Source organism: Rhinolophus hipposideros (assembly GCF_964194185.1).
Source record: "Rhinolophus hipposideros genome assembly, chromosome: 20".
Taxonomy (NCBI): Eukaryota; Metazoa; Chordata; class Mammalia; order Chiroptera; family Rhinolophidae; genus Rhinolophus; species Rhinolophus hipposideros.
The window spans coordinates 24,072,341-24,088,974 of record NC_138066.1 but is presented as its reverse complement, the minus strand read 5'-3'; the positions used below and the strand labels follow the sequence as shown (position 1 = coordinate 24,088,974).

At 43.9% G+C, this 16,634-nt stretch overlaps 2 protein-coding genes across 14 annotated transcripts in view; both read right to left on the bottom strand.

Moving 5' to 3' along the window:
- Nucleotides 1-16,634, bottom strand: part of BCAS3 (BCAS3 microtubule associated cell migration factor) — a 568,714-nt gene that overhangs the window by 48,863 nt on the left and 503,217 nt on the right. The window lies entirely within an intron of this gene.
- On the bottom strand, nucleotides 8,659-9,538 carry LOC308488827 (nuclear transcription factor Y subunit beta). Its single transcript, XM_081029023.1, has one exon. It carries the CDS (start codon nucleotides 9,415-9,417, stop codon nucleotides 8,794-8,796), a length of 624 nt encoding a protein of 207 aa, XP_080885149.1. The 5' UTR covers nucleotides 9,418-9,538; the 3' UTR covers nucleotides 8,659-8,793.

Sequence of the window (16,634 nt, the reverse complement as noted above, 5' to 3'; positions counted from 1 at the left end):
TAGTTCAAATTAAAGTGTTCAAAGCCCCGTTATAGAGCAGGGTAATGTATGCAATGACATCTGGGACTGTAATCAGCAAAGCGCTTTCAAGAGCTGCCAAAGCAAACAGCCAAATAACAAATCCACTTTACAGATCATCAATCTGGTCCTGGACTTGCCAAGGTAAATAGTACAAGGCTGAAGTTTGCTTTGCAAACCAGGGAGCTGGGAGTTTAGCAAGGCCTTGATCCAGAGCAGCACCGTTGGGGCAAGGCCTCTGGAGCTTCACTCGCATCAGGAAAGTGACAAGCCCTACATCTGAGCAGAATGCACAGAGGAGGCCAGCAAAGCAGGCTCTTGGGGAGTCTGGGCAGCCCTTTGGGCGAGGTCTGAAGACAGTTGTCAATCTGGTAGGCCGCAACAGCTGCCAGGCTAGGCTGTGCACTCTCAGGTGCCGAGACTACGGACAAAGCTGCTTTTTCTCCCTTTCTACCAGTTCCTATGGAGGATCATCAATTCTCAATACCAGAAAGGGGTTTTTCAAAGAACTCAGTCAGTGTCCTGAGGAGAAGATGTAGCCATGCGCCAGCAATCAATGTGAATGCTCTCCAGGACAGCAGGTTCCCAGGGACCCTGACCCCGCTGCTTCTGAGCCTGGAGCAGCCCTGACGGAGCAATGGAAGAGGGGGGTCCTGTGGTCATTCACTGCTCAGAGTCTTATTCCTGGAGCAAAGGGGCCAGTCCTTTTAGTCACATGCAGCAGACCCTAGCCTCTCCTGTATTTCTGCACCCAGCCAGCCTTACCAGTCTAGAAATACAGGCCATTTCTTTCCTCTCTCTTCCACCCCAAACCATCTTGATACAATATGCCCTAGTCCCTGAAGAACAAGAGCAGGGAAATTTGTAATTACATATTTATTTATGCAATTATTTGTTTAATGTCTGTTTTCCCTCCTAGACTGGGCTAATAGCTTCCTGATTGCCTGGGTCTCTCCACTATGGTATCCCAGGGACCACTGCAGTGTCTGATCCATAGGAGGCCCCCAGTAAATATCTGATAGCTGAAAGGGCGAATGAATGAGAACTGTCACATACTGAGCACCAGTGTGTGCTGGGATACTCATCCAGACACATTGTATAAGCCTTAACAAGAGCTTTGCGCGGTATTATTACTACCCCATTTTCCAGATGAGAAAACTGAGGCCCAGAAGGCAAATAATCACTTATTCAAACTTCCTTCAACATGTCAACATTAATTAATTGGCAATAATAACTCCATCTGGGGGGACAATGCTGCTTGGATGGTCCCTACACCTTGTTATCTTTGCATTTCTCACCGTGTGGGGTTTAGCGAAGCACCTAAAGAAATATGGATTGGATAACTGGCAAAGAATAGCAGTCTAATCTGCTTATAGTTTACTATGCTAAGGATGTAGGGCAGAAACATCTGTTTTGGGTGAGAGGGGAAGAAGAATAGTCCCGAAAAATCAGGTGCTTTGACTGAGGACACATTGTAAATCAGCTCTGGAAAGCAGGACTCAGCATGCGAGGGCAGGGGGGAAGGTCCCCTCTCTCCACACCTGGGAGGAATTTGCTGCTCTGAATTTACAGAGCACACACAAGGCCTGGGGATTTTAATGGAAGAAGACTTGACTAAAATGGGGCCTCCTAAGGGAGGTTTGCCTATGTCGACTTGATGACATAAAGAAATGGGTCAAGAATGATGCAAGGCTACGAGGGAGGCAGGGACGTGCCTGAGGAAGGGTGTGGCCTGCCCGAGGTGCCCCTGGGTAACAACAGTACCAAGGCCATTAGAACTTTGTTCTTGAGTGACGGATGTCCTGTGCTGGATGCAGGTTCAGGTTCTTTCTACTCAGAGACCAACTTCTCCCTGGAGGCCCAGACTGCAGTAGAGGTCTCAGCTTCAGATAGTGGGTCAAGGCCCACAAATAGGTAAGGCATTTCCTGGGCATTAATAAATACTGGTTGCTATTATAATGAGCTGTCCTTGTGACACTTATTTTTCCAAAAATTAAAACTCAGTATTCTTTGTGTTCCTTTGCTCTCTTATGACCTATTACGTGTAAGGCATTGGCTTGATGCTTGAATACTTCCCGTATTATCCTTACAATAAAACTCTGCAACATAGGCCTTATCACCCCATTTTATAGATAAGAAAATTGAGGCCTATAGCAGCTGTGTAACTTGTCCAAGGTCACCCAGGTCACCCTTGTCTCCTACATGCTTTCCCGTGACTTCTAAGGAATGACCCCACATTCTCCTTCCCTCAACAGCTTTCAATGAGACAGCTTTGACACAAGCTGGGAAGCACTTTGTTGATGTTCCTACTGTATCATGATCATCTGTTTACATATCTGTCTTCTTTGCTAGACTGTGAACATCTGGAGGGCAGAGACTGTCTGATTACCTATCTGAATCTCTAGGGATTGGGGCCCTAGAATCTGAATCTTGGGGGCTCATCAAATTGTATGTTGAATTAATATTAAATGAATGAATGAATTGATGAATGCACATGGACCTTGTTTCTCAATCAGGGAAACAAAGGACAAGAAAGATTCAGGAACCTGATAAAGCTGTATGGTTAGTCTAATGGGCAAAAAAGGGGCTACTGGGCTCGGGGAGGAAGTTGGGACTGCTATGCATTGTGCGGCCTGCACGGGATTGGTTAGGGTTGGGAGCAGCATGGTAAGTATGGGCTTACTGGAAGGTATGCTATTGGTGATGATGAAGCAGAGGCCCCCCTGGCTCACAAAATGCCTCCATTTTGTCCTGACGTCATGGACAACTATTGCCTGATGAGAACTGGTACCCTCTGAAGATACAGGTGGAGATCAGCGGCCAGGCACAAAACCCTTTGACGATGGAGCTTTTCTAAGAGCAACAGCCATAGCAGCAGTGGCTGACGGAGTCTGCGAGGCCAGCTGCTCCGTGTGCAGTAACTGCACTTGTTCTTCTCATAGGGATTTCCTTTCTATGCTCATACAGTCTTCCCTGCTGACCCATATGCCAACCAAGGTCCACAGACAGGCTTGAGGAGGCACTGAGAGGATAGGAAGAAGAGCTCCTGAAAAAGCACCTTGGTGGGGATCTATGTGAAAGAGCTTGAGGAACCACTGGGCTGCAGCAGCGGAAGTTTGGGGAGGGCAGTGTTTCAGAAAGAGCACTGAACTTGGAATCAGGAAGCTGGGAGACAGTCCTGGCTCTCTCTGCCTCTGACCTACAATATGGCTTCCCTAAGCCTTGGGGAGAAAAATTCCCACTTCACAGGTGGTTGTGGGGATTAATAAAAGTAATGAATTTGAAAGAACTTTGTAAAACGGTAATATACTCTTCGCATGAGGTTTCTTTTTCTGCTGTCAAGTGGTTCCTCTCCTTTCAATCTGCAGCCATAAACCCTGCCTCTCACAAACATGAGAGGTGAGCAAGGGCGCCTTCCTTCTGGGAAAGGAAGCTGACCTCTAGGATGGTGAAGGGGGAGGAGGAGAGGGTATTGGCAGTCAGAGCAAGAAGTTCAAGGCCCAGAGGACTCCTTACCTGAGAGTTACCTGTTGCCTGGCTAACAGCTGGGCACACCTTAGGCCCCCTGTCCTAGTGAGACTGCTACAGTTAGGTTCACTAGGCAGTAGCAGTTCAAAGAACGCCTTCTTCTCATGCTCCACTGAACTCCAAAGAGAAGCCCATCTGGGTGCCTCTCCACAGAGCCTTTCTAGAAAGAGAAAGACGAGGCCTAAAGGGGACTGCCTTCTACAGAGAGCCAGCCAATGGCTCCGCTCCAGAGCCTGGCGGGCTGGGCGGCAGCTCTCCACACTTGTCTGAAGTGGCCTCACCCTGCTCATGGGAGGTCGGGATGCACATGCCAAACCAGACACACATATGGAGAAGATTAGCCCAACATACAAAAGAGACAGACCAGCACAGGATGATACATGGAAAAGGCCGCTTTGGTACAAACCGAAAAAAAGGACACCACCCAAACCCATCGTGGGCTCAATTATGGGCAGATAAAGCTGTTGTCAGCCCCAGTGACAGGCTGAGGGTTCAGATGGGGAGTCACTTTGGCCAATAAGCACAGGCGGTACACCTGCTACGTGCTGAGTACACACCGACAAGCCCACACCAGGTGGAAATGACAGAAATGGCACTGAGACGTGTTCTTTGTTCTTGGTTTTCTTGACAAGAATTCCTCTTTCACTTTCCCTTACCCCTAGGAGTCGGATGTAAGAAGGGTTATATTTATTTGGACCTTTCTGCCAAGGTGGGCAGCAAAGGGACTCTAGAATAAAGGGAAAGAAATATCTGGCTGCTTTCCAACTCTCCCCCACTGCTAAGGAAATTTCAGAAGCCCTGGTGGTGTTCACACCCTGTCAGAAACTGAGTCAGAATAAGATATCCTGGTGTGAAACAAGCCAGTGGGGCTTGCCACGTGCTTTAGAAAAGTCAATGTCTCTGACAAAAGTCAAGCAGGAACCTTTGGATACTGACCAACCAAAGAACCCACCTCTCACTCCCAGCCTCCACCAACTCTACCCCTCCACGCTTTCGTCCTGAGGGTTTTAGGAGTTGCTACTGTTTCACGAATATTTCTCTTGCCTTTCAGAAAAGTTTGGAAGCACTTAGAAGGCAGGACAAAGTCTTCCAAGCTTCTACTACATCCAGCACCTATAGTAGGTTGTCAACAACAAGCACGTGTTGAACACCTACTATGTGCCTGGCACTGTAGTAGGCACTCCTGACAGGACAACAGTGCACACTCCTAACCAAGAGACAGGCCTTGGGGAGGTGGCTTCATCTGACCCATCAGAGAGATGGTAGAATTCTTTCACCTTGATTGCAGGATGTTAAAGGTAGAAGAGACCACTCAGCATCATCTGCTGATTTTGCACATGGGGAAACTAAGGCCCAGAGAGGGAAAGTCATTTGCCCTAGGTCATGCCATCAGCAGAGTGACAGTGCTGGGTTTTACTCTACCTTCTGGAAAGTCCCCTGTGTGCTCACCAGGGTGTGTTGCTGAGTGACGACCAGGTAGGTTGAAGGACTCTCACAGGGGCTGACCTCTGAGAAGCTATCAGGTCATCGACTCAGCCAATCAGCTGTAGGCTCATGTGTCTGCCTCCTCTATAAAACCTTCCACTGAAGGGAACAGCTTGCTGACCCGTGAATTAAGACCTGCATTTTGGAGTTCAGGCCAATTCAGGAGTGAAGACTTGGGGAAGGAAGGAAGGAACTGCTCACAGAACATTCCTCCCAGCCTGTGAAAAGAAACCAGAAATATCGGACCTTCTACATTGAATTAAAGACTTTTCAACTTGGAAGAGACCTCAGGGTGACTAGACTAAATTCTGTATTGCAATGATTTATTTGGTACTTTCTCTCATTCAACAGTAAGCCTCTTTAGGACAGGGACTATAGCTTATTCACTTTCTTATCTCCAATGCCTAAAAGTGCCTTATAGAAGGAAATTCTCAATAAATTCTCAGCAAACCAATACCCAGAATTTGATAATTAGGAACGGCATCCTGGAAGGGTTGGCATGTAAGCATGATCTTGTAGGATCCATTAGCAAGTGCAGCTGAGTCACTCAGGTAAGCATTGAGGAGGAGAGGAGGGAAATAAGAAGTGTATAAACCCTTTCCTCTCCTCCTTACCATCACCCAGAAGAGCTACTCCACAGCCACTAGCTATTCCTGCGCCTTCACTTGGGTTTTCTTTTAAAAAATCTTTCCTGTTATTTCTGATTAGGAAAAGTAACACATGTTAATTGCAAAACAGTTTAACTACATAAAACCACATAAGAGTGAGAATTCCCTGTTTTGTTTTGTTTTTTACTTCCTGATAACCACTATTAACTGAGTTTTGTGCTTAGGCTAGCACCTATTTGTTTCCCGATAGAATCATATTATGCATGTTGTTTTTCGACTGTTTTAAAACCTAAAAATGTTCTTTTTAATACCATGGTATGTACATACAAAATTTACCGTTCCCCACTCCTCTACTGGTGGAAAACTGTTATTTTTTTTCCCCTTTGTTATCACCAGAGTGCTTTTCCCTATACCTTAGCACTTTCACCTATACTTTTGTAGGATAAATTCCTAGAAAATAAATTGCTGGGTCAAAAAGAATGGACTATTAATATATAATGGTAATATATACTACTACCTAACTGCCTTCCAGAAAGGGTGTAGCAATTTACACTCTACCAACCGTGTCTGAACAAGCACTACAAGCTTTAGAGTCAACGCCTACTGCCAACCTGCTGTGAATGGAATATCACCGCTGTAAGAGTTCTTCAGTCAGTTCTGCCTCATTTTCTATCTGTTCCATTGCCTCATCTGTACAAACTACATACTTGGTTGTCATCTAACTCTCGAGATAGTCTTATCACATGTCTACAAAATCATGAACATTTACATTTATAATGTTAATTTACAAATGTATCCTCTGTACTCCTATTGCTTCTCCAAATAGATTTTGGGATGCCTAAAGGAAGAGAGATGTCTATTCCATCTTTTTATCATCTCCCATCCCTCTCTCCCCATCCTTCTCCAAGGAAACACCTAGCTCAAACATCTCTTCTGTGCTGAAGACCCAGAGATCCAACTCTATAAATGTGGAGTCACCATCTTGACATGTCCACCGAAACTCAACATGTCTAAGCCTCCTTCTCGACATGACTGGCAATTCTCAGTGAATGAAGTAAAAAAAGAGTAAAATAGGCCAGAAAACTGGAGACCGTCCTTAACACACACTGCCTCCTTTCCCACTCATTCACCCATATTGGTTCCATCACAAAGTCCTGTTGATTGTATCTCCTAAATATCACTTGTATCCATCCACTTCTGTTTATCGATACCAGCTTCATCCATTCCATCATCTCCTACTGAACATCTGTCTTCCAGAGTGATCTTTTCAAAACTCAAATGTAATGATATCACTGTCTGCTGAAAACATAATTCCCATTGCTTTTAGGATAAGACTAAAATTCTTTACGTGAGCAGCAAGGTCCCACAGCCCCACCCCATGCTATTTTCCCCCTTGGGCACTGAGCTCCAGTCACACAGGCCCTCTTTCACCTTGACCATTTTCCCTCATCTCCCACACCCCTACTGCCTTTATTGACTTAACTCACCCCTTAGAACTTAGCTTAAACGTGACTTCCTCGGGGCAACTCCCCTGAATACTCCTTTCAGAGGCTCTCATACCACATGGAATTTTTCCTTCCTAACACTTCACACAATTTGTAATTGTGTTTATTTGTGAGTTTATTTGATTAATGTCTTTCTCCCTTCCTAGACCATAGACTGCACAAGCTCCATTGTGCACAAGCCCAGTGCATTTAACAGTATACATAGTAGCGTTTAATAGATATGTGATGGATGTTGGACTAATGAGTGGTGGGTGCTCAGTAATGTATGACAACACCATTTTTCAATTTTTATCTGTCAAGTTTTCCTTGCTAGATATTTTAGCCAGATTTAATCAGATATTGTGAATTTTTTTTGGTGGGAGAAGCATTCAGCATGACTGGTTCCCAGATGACAATCCCTAGGGACCACCCTGTACTGTTTATCTTGCCACAGAGACCAGCAGAAATGGAGACACTCTTTTCAAAAACACCTCCTTAAAAGAGCCCCTGCTTTGTAGAGTTGGCCCATCTCTCTCTGCTAGTCAGGCCTGTTACTCCTGGAATCCAGCCAGTCATTTTTTTGAAAAGGAACCCCTGTCACTTTAAGATTTTAGTCCCTTGCTTGGGCCATATATCAATGTTCCTTGCTGTAGTGGCTATGCTGCCTGCTGTTCAAATTTGTCCAATTAGACACAGTCCCACAGGGAGGAATTCAGTGTGAAATGTGCCTGCGACTGACCAAGAATGAATTGGTGTGTAGCTCTGCTGCTCAGCAAAGCCCTCAGGGAAAGCCAACGCAGGTCTTCCGAGCAACGGCTCACTACCTCTTGGGTAGTGCCTGGTACCCTGAGGCAGGAGGTCGCCCTTCCCACCTCTGTGAGGCCTGAGAACCGTGCAGGGCAGGACGAGGATGCCTGAGTATGTGTGGGATAGGGTGGAGGGTGAGAGTCAGCCCCCACAAATGCGAAATGGTCAGGGTGCTCTTTGTAGGGCTGAGTGCCTTGCCAGGTCTCTATTTGACAGAGAAACCAGGATTCTGCCACTCCCTAAACGCAACTGTGCTCCAGTTTGTGGCTTGTGCTGTGCTCCACATAGATATCCAGTCAAATACTCCCAAACCTCCAACCAGTAACTCACTTGGTGGTGGGAACAGGGGAGGGGTACTTCTAAAGCAAAGACAAAGTGCTCAGGATGGGGTCAGAGTAGAGATGGGTTTTTAAGATAAAGATTTTTTTTTTTTTTTTTTTTTTTTTGAACTCTACCCTTATATTTTATTAAAAGGGCAAACATCATGAATTAACCCAGCTGCTTACTTGAATTACAAAAGTAACATGATTCAATATGAAAATAAGAAACTGTCTACAAATCTCTGACAGTAATAAATTGCAATATACAATGCATACAGGAGTCATACAGAGCAACAAACTCTCGTACAAAACAAAAATATTTTAATACCTTTAAAATCCAAATTTTTTCTTTAAAATCATTCATGAAAAAGATTCTCAAGTCAGAATTAACACCTCAATTAGTCAAGCATCAGGAAGCTACATTACAGCTATTTAATATACAAAGAGACATCCTTTCACCAGTCATTTCCTTCTAATGTCTCTGCTTCGGAATCATACAGATGTCTTGCTTCTCTATACTCCCCATTCCATCATTTCTTCAGATCATGAAAACTGAATTTGTTGAACACCAGAAATCTGTTGATATGATGTTGTGTAAACCATAACATTTTGTTGTTGACCATCTGCAGTTATTAATCCAGCTGGTAACTGGTTAGTAAATGCCTCCTCTGTTAGCTCTTCACTTAGTCCGTCGGTAGCTGTCACTGCTCCACCAATTCCTTTCTCTCCTTTCATAGCCTCTCTGAATTTCTGAAGGTATAATTTTAGAGGTTCTACATAACTGTCAAAGCCTAAGGTAGACATGGCAAAGAGAATATCTTCTCCATTGATTGTCTTCCGTTTCTCCTGATGGCATCTTTCACTTGCTTCAGATGTTATAAAACTGATGAACTCACTTACACATTCTTGAACACATTCTTTGGCATCTTTTGCAATCTTTCCCGTTTGAGGTATGGCATTTTTCATTATCCTTGCCACATTTGCAATTGGAAGATATATATCTTGTTCTCTGAAACTTTCTTTTGAACCATTTGTGTCTTCATGATCATTCATGCTGTCCTCAGTATCGTCATGAGGCTGTATAACATAATGACTCCCACCAATATAGTCTGCAGAAATTCCTAGTTGAGAAGCATCTGTCGTAGAACTGTCACCATCCATTGTCATGAAATACTGTTGTCAGTGGCGTTCAAGAACACCCGTCTAAAATGGTGTCTAATTGTTGCCCAATTTCAACCTCCAATGCAGCCCTGGTTGGCTCCCGTCTCCAATCGGCTGTTTGGTTGGACAGAAAATGGCTCAAGATAAAGATTTTTAATGAAAACACCTCTTTTGCAGTAACTCTCTAACTTATTTTTAAAATGTTTTTTTTATTCTTAAGAAGCTCAAAACTTTTCTTTGAAAAACTCATGAAATTCTTAGAACATTAGACTTTGGGACATGGAAAGACGTGAAAGAACATCTAGTAATCTATACCCTTATGTTATAAACTAGGCAAATGAGATGAGGGAGAGGAAATGACTTAGCCAAGGTCATACAACCAGTCCCTGGTAGGGTTGGAAGCCAGGTTGCTGACTCCAAGCCTGGCTCTTGCCTTATTGTTTGGTGCTGCCTTCCTTTCCGGGCTAGTTTCCTTCCTTCCTTCCTTCCTCCCTCCCTCCCTCCCTCCCTCCCTCCCTCTCTCCCTCCCTCCCTCCCTTCCTGGAATATTGGGGAACAGTGTGTTTTTCTAGGACCCATCAGCTCTAAGTCAAGTTGTTGTTTTTAATCTAGTTGTGGAGGGTGCAGCTCACTGGCCCATGTGGTGACCGAACCGGTGACCTTGGTGTTATGAGCACTACGCTCTAACCAACTGAGCCAACCAGCCACCCGCAGCTTACTTTTAAACACACAGACAACTCTGAGTCAGGATATATACCGCGTTTCCCTGAAAATAAGACCTAGCTGGACCATCAGTTGTAATGCGTGTTTTGGAGCAAAAATTAAATTATATATAGTAAAAATTACATATATATATATATATATATAATAGTAAATTGTATAAAATAAAAAGTATATTGTATACAATACAATATAAGACCCGGTCTTATATTAATTTTTGTTCCAAAAGACGCATTAGAGCTGATGGTCCGGCTAGGTCTTAAGTTTGGGGAAACACAGTATACAGAGGGTGCCAAAAAAAGTATACACATTTTAAGAAAGGAAAAAATTATATTAAAATTGTAATACTCAATATATATCGATAACAAAAGATGAATACAAGTCATCTTTGACTTCTGCAATTACAAGAGGTGCTCAAAGTAGTTACCATCAGCGTAATTTTAATACAATTTTTCTCCTTTCTTAAAATATGTATACATTTTTTGGCACCCTCTGTAGATAGGCTAGAGTCAGGGTATACTAGAACTGAAATTATTTGTATGTATCAGGAATAATATAGCATATACAGTGCATATATAAATATATGCACTTATTATAAATACATATGTCTAATCCCAGTTTTAGTTTTCTCTGTGTGATCAAGTCACATAGCAGCTATGGGCTTCAATTTCATCAGTGTGTACAATGAAGGAGGTTAGGTATAAGCATTCCAAGTTTCCTTTCATGTCTAAGTCATTCATTCATTCATTCATTCATTCATTCGTTCATTCATTCATTCAATGCATAGCATGTGTTAGGCACTGGGGATACCAAAATGCAGGAGGGAAGAGTCCTCAGCCTGATGAGAAGAGAAAGCCACAGAATGCCCTGTGAAGTGTTCTAGCAGAGGCTTCCAGAGTGCTCCGAGAACACAGGAAGGAGGCTCTGCTGAAGAAGTACTAGGATCACAGCTGGAAGCTAAGGTGAATATGATGAGAAAACCCCCAAATACCTCCTAGACACTAACAGTTCTGACCTTGTTTCTGACTCAAGCTTTGACAATGAGTTATCACTTCCCTCCAGGAAGAACATACACACGAAAAGGGAAAAGGTAACCGGGGAAAGAGGAGAAACAAAGAGCCAAGTAACCCACACAGGGACTAAGGGGCCCACGGGTTAGTGAGGGCTGCCTGCTTCTTGGGCATTCTGCACCAGTGTGGTGAATGGTCACTGAAGGAAGTGGGGCTTCCCAAGGAAACAGAGACCCATTTTTTGACTGAGATGTCATATGGAGGAAGGCACTCGGGAGCTTGGTCACCAATTCTTTCCCCAAATTCACCTCTCCTGCACACCCTCAAGTTTATAATTTTGGGAACACCTGAGCTGTTTCTTAAGGCACTTTTATATTATCAACTAATTTTCTCTTCCAAACCAATTCTCCAGGGTAGGAAGGATTCATTTTATTGCTTTATTTTATAGAGTAGAAACCCCAATGCAGTTCAGGGCTACTCTTGTGACTATACGGCTTTCTAGGGAGTGTCAGAGCTGAGACTGGACCCTGGGGCCAGAACTCCTGTGGGCCAATTTCTCACACACTTATTTCCATGTTGCAGCTGAAAGCTCCACCTATATTCACATTTAACCAGTGAGATTTAAGAGGAAAAACATAATCAGAATGGGTTATAAGTGAATCTTCCCCTGGGGAAGTTTGGGCTCTAGACAAAAGTCTTCTCATTTTTAAAAGACTCCCTTTTGTAAAATGAACACTCTGGCTTGTGGTCATCAGCTGTCTAAAAGACTGCTGGGTTCCAGCGAATTTCCCCATGTGATGCTAAATCCATGTGACCATTATCCTTTTTCTTTGTTTTTCTTTCTTTCTTTTTTTTTTTTAAACCAACTGCTTAGCGGCTCAATCAAATTAATTGTGGTGCTTTCAAAAGGCATCAAAATAGCCACAGCTCTCCCTGAAAAGAAGGAAGGCGTCTTGTTTTCAGGAAAAGATGGAAGTCCTCACTCTAAAGTACTCAAACAGATATTCATTCCATGACAAATCACCCCTTTCTCCCAGAGGCTTTTTTTTTTTAAACAGAGAGACTTAAAAATATCAACACCAATAATGAGATTATATTCTCAGTTTACTTCTGGCCAAATTTTATTTTCAGCTTCAAGTAACTGGGAGTTCTTTATGGTCAAGGACAAAACAACAAGAGGCTGAAAAAAAACTCATTAAAAACTAACCAACACAACTCACTTGTTTGAAATGAAGTGAAGGCTGGAGAGAGGGAGGAGAAAGGAAAGAGGAGTGGGTGGCACAGCAAGGCCATGTTCTTGGCCAAGCCTCAGGCCTGAAGAAATGTCCTAGCCGAACTGTGGCTGAAGTACACCCTCACTCCTAAGAGGATGGCGGAAGGCTTGGAGGGGTGGGTGTAACCCCAGTAGGCAGTACCGGTCCTCACCGAGTGATGAGAGGAAAGAATTCTTTCTGTTTGGCAGCTCCTCTAAAACAAATCTTCCAGAGACTAGGACTGAGCCCCTTACATGTGAGTGTGCTATAGAGAATGAGCAAAGCGCCTTCACACATGAGCTCATTCTTGCCTCATAATAATAACCTGAGGAAGGGAGTGAGAATTGGTGTTATTATCTCCCTTTTACTGATGGAGAAATGAAAGTGAAGCTCAGAGAGTTCAAACAATGTGCCCAAGGTCATACAGACAGCACGGCCTAAAATCCGACTCCCCAGGGTTCTTCTCACTATCCTCATTTGTCTCCCAGCAAAGCATGGGACAGAATGGAGAACACTGGGCTGGGTTGCTTCTCATAGTCTAGAGCAGCCAAGAGGACAATTTGCCGGTACTTCTTCCTGGGATTTGCTCCAGTGTGACGAATTCCTGATAACAAGGCTCAAATGCCAACCTAAGTGACACTCAGCAGGGCGAGGGTCCCTGAAAGCACAGGGAGCCTAGTGGTCTTCAGAGCTATCCAGATGGCCCACAGGAAGAGAGGGCTTCCTGACCCAAACCTCCTACCACCATAGGACAAATGGCCTCTTCTTGGGAGTCATCAGCCACTCACCATCACTGCTTTTGCTCATGTATTTCATCCTGGCCCAGCACCACAACTGAGCTCTTTGAAAATGGTCCTGAGCTCCCCAAGAAGCCAGAAAATGGATGGGTACAGGGAGATGAGGGTGTGAGTCCATCTCTCAATCAGACAGAGCTAGCACCTTCTTTATTTCCTGCTCTGTCCTTCCTCGGGTTAGGGAAGTGTGGCCATTTAATTTCATGCCACATGTATCTAGAGGACTGGATTCTAGAAGGAAACTGAGAGCCTATTTTAAACAAATGAGCCCCCAAAATGGAAATTGGAGATACCACATTTTCAGTTATGTTTGTAAAGTTCATTAGAAAAAGGATAGGAGGCCAAAAGATACTAGATTAAGGATTAGGAACACAGGAGTTCTTGTCTCTACTACTTACTAATCGTATGATATGGGAAAATCTTAAATTCTCTGGGCTTCTTTTTTTTTTTTAATCTGTAAAATGAGCTACTAGTAGTAACCCCTGTGTACATCACAGCATGCTTTAAAAAAATCATCTGAGATAACGTATATGACAGCCCTTTGTAAATGTTAACGCATTATACACATGTGACATATTATTATTATGACTGAAGAGCTTATTACATGTATCAGGTAGACTAAAGAAATCCTCTTTGCCTACTAAAAAAAAATATGAAACACCCAAAGCAAATATTAGAAAAAGTCCAATTATACCCCAATTATAAGAATACATGTACGCCCCTCTGCTGTTTCTTTATTGGAACAATGAAACTGAAGGCTAGAAAAACTGTAAAGATATACTTTTCCTTTTGAAAAAATAATAAATGCATGGAAAAAACAGACCATTTTCTGAAAACTGAGTTCAATGCAGGAAAAACACATTTATTATAAAATCCACCTTCAAAGATACATACTACTTTTGATTTTAATGGCATTATAGCCATGTTGTCTGACTGAAGGTTAAAGGAAATACAGTACTGAACTATAGAGGAAAGAGAAATTACTTTAGTCAATGTCAAAATGACAAGCCATCAAAAATTTGTGGTTTATTAAGAAAAAAAAAGATCTCTTAAATAGACCTAGATGGCCTGGCAAACTTTTGAATTTAATCTTGTGATATACTGCAACAACAAAAGTCCTCTATAGCATATTAAGCAAATTTATAAGAATATGATCAATATAGTTGACATATTATTTAATTATAATCTTTAGTGACAGAGACAATATGAAAACCTAGCGTCAACATTCTGACAGTGGAATAAATAGATATAATTATTCCTTATACCAATCCCAGCAGAATTATAAATTATCAGGCCAGACTGTAGATCTGAGTTCTAAGGTTTCCTTATTATGATAGAGTTTGATGTAGGGGGGATCATATCACCAATATTATGCCTTTTTATTAGAATCAAAAGCTCTCTGAGGATTTCAGATTGAAATGGTCAGAACGACCTTAGGTTCTGTAGATTTTACTAGTGTGCCTGGATCATGGCTAATGACCAGGATATGCACACGGAGGAGAAGCACTGTGGTGAAGGCACTAGGCCTGAGACCGAGGCAGAGGCAGGAGTTGAGAATAACTGCGCATTCTTTGAATCCTGGAATCTCTGGCTTATAAGTGGAAGGGCTTGAGAGACCCACTAGCCCTTACTCATCATTTCACAGAGCAGAGAAATGAAGATCAGAGAAGAGAACAGACTTGCTCAAGGTCACATGGCTTCCTGGCAGAACTAGGTCCAAACCTGTTTCACGATAGATGGTACAAAGCTCTTTCTGTGGCACTACAGGAGCGAGAGCAATTGCTGAGGTGGTCAGCTAGAACACAGCCAACATAACTGTGGCTATTATCATACCAACAAAAGGAATGCACTCTCCAGCGAGGGCCAAGAGAAATTATAGTTAACATTTAACATTACAGGACCAACATCAAAGGCACGCCAGCTGGACTCTAATAATGGGAGATGAAACTGCTAACACTAGCAGAAAGGTGCAGGTGGACAATTCTGGCTGGAAATAGCCCACGTCCTCAGAACAGAAGTGGTCTTCAGAAACCCCACACAGGGCTGCTGCCTCACCACAGGGTGGGGATGTGTTTGTGGTTCGATGTGTTATTAAGCCGTCCATCCCTTGTTAATGCTGTAGGACACTTTGAAATGGCCATGCTTGTCCTTTGGGGGAGGGGAGTAGGGTGTGGCTGCTGGTGACAATAGGAAAGGGAGAGGGTGCTGCCCTGGTGGGCTTCAAGAAAGACTATGTTTTGCTACAACAACAGGAAAGGAAAAATGGAGATGGCTGCTGCTCTGATGACACTAGGGAGTAGAGACTGGATGCTGGACATCCGAGAGCCTGAGAAGGGAGGTTCTAATTTAGAAAAGTCAGTTAAGTCTGGAATCTCTACTCCTGCCTCAAAAAAAAAAAAAAAAAAAAAGGGTGGAATTCACCTGCAGAACCCTCACCAACTTCTGGCCACAGCCAACATTTTCTTAAACAAAGGATTGATTCCACCCAGCAGGGAAATTATCCTAGACTTTTTTTTTCCGTGGGTTCTAGTCCCTTCTGTCCAGGGGCCTGATCCCCGGTGTGCTTGTGGAAGGAGAGGGGCAGAGAGGCGAGATGGAGCTGTGGCAGCTTCCTGCACATTCTGGGATGCCTGCAGCACAAACACTGCTCCTTGCTGTCCCTCTGCCACTTGGTTTAACATGTCAGGCCTGCAGAGCCGGCTTGGTCAGGGCATTCCAGCCTTAGTCAGGGAAATCTGGCATGCTCCGCCTGGCTCTTCCCCACCCCCAGACCTCACCCAGGGTCTTCGTCCAAGTCTGCCCTCCAGTGGGTGGAGGGGAGGAGATTTGGGATCAGGCCCCCCACCCATGGCAGACCACCTGGCTGGCTTCCATACTGTGCCTCTGCTCTAATATCTAGGCTTCTGACCTATCCCTGAGGACAAGTCCCCTAAGGGGTACATTGATTCCTACCTTGATTAGCTTTAGTCATCTGGGAACAAGACCGTGCCTCCCCCTGTCAACCACCACTCTCCCACCCCATCCAAAAGACTTGCTGGATTCTGTACAAGCAGCTGAGGCCCCTGGCAGCGGCCCCTAATGCTGCCAGACCCTGCCAGCCCAGACGTCTGCACAGGGCCGTTTCCTAGAGTCCCCATCACTCTATGATGCCAGGAGCAGTACCTCCCTGGTCCACAGCTGGAATACCCGGAATGCTCTATTTCATGGGGCTTAACTCTCAGCTCAGGACCACAAATAAACAGGTGTTTGAGAAAGGCTTTTTGCTGATAGTAAAAATAACAGAAGATGAATGAATGAAAGAATAAGAACATATAACCTATTATTTAGGCTGTGTTGCCTTTACATTGGTTTATGAGATCCTATTCTATATGGCACCCCTGGGAGGGCTCTGGAGAAGAGTCCCCTCTCTCACTGGCCCACCAGCTTGCTCCTGAGCTGGTGAGGGT

Excerpts from the sequence above, each read along its gene's own strand:
- LOC308488827 (XM_081029023.1), bottom strand. The coding sequence starts at position 9,417 with ATGACAATGGATGGTGACAGTTCTACGACAGATGCTTCTCAACTAGGA.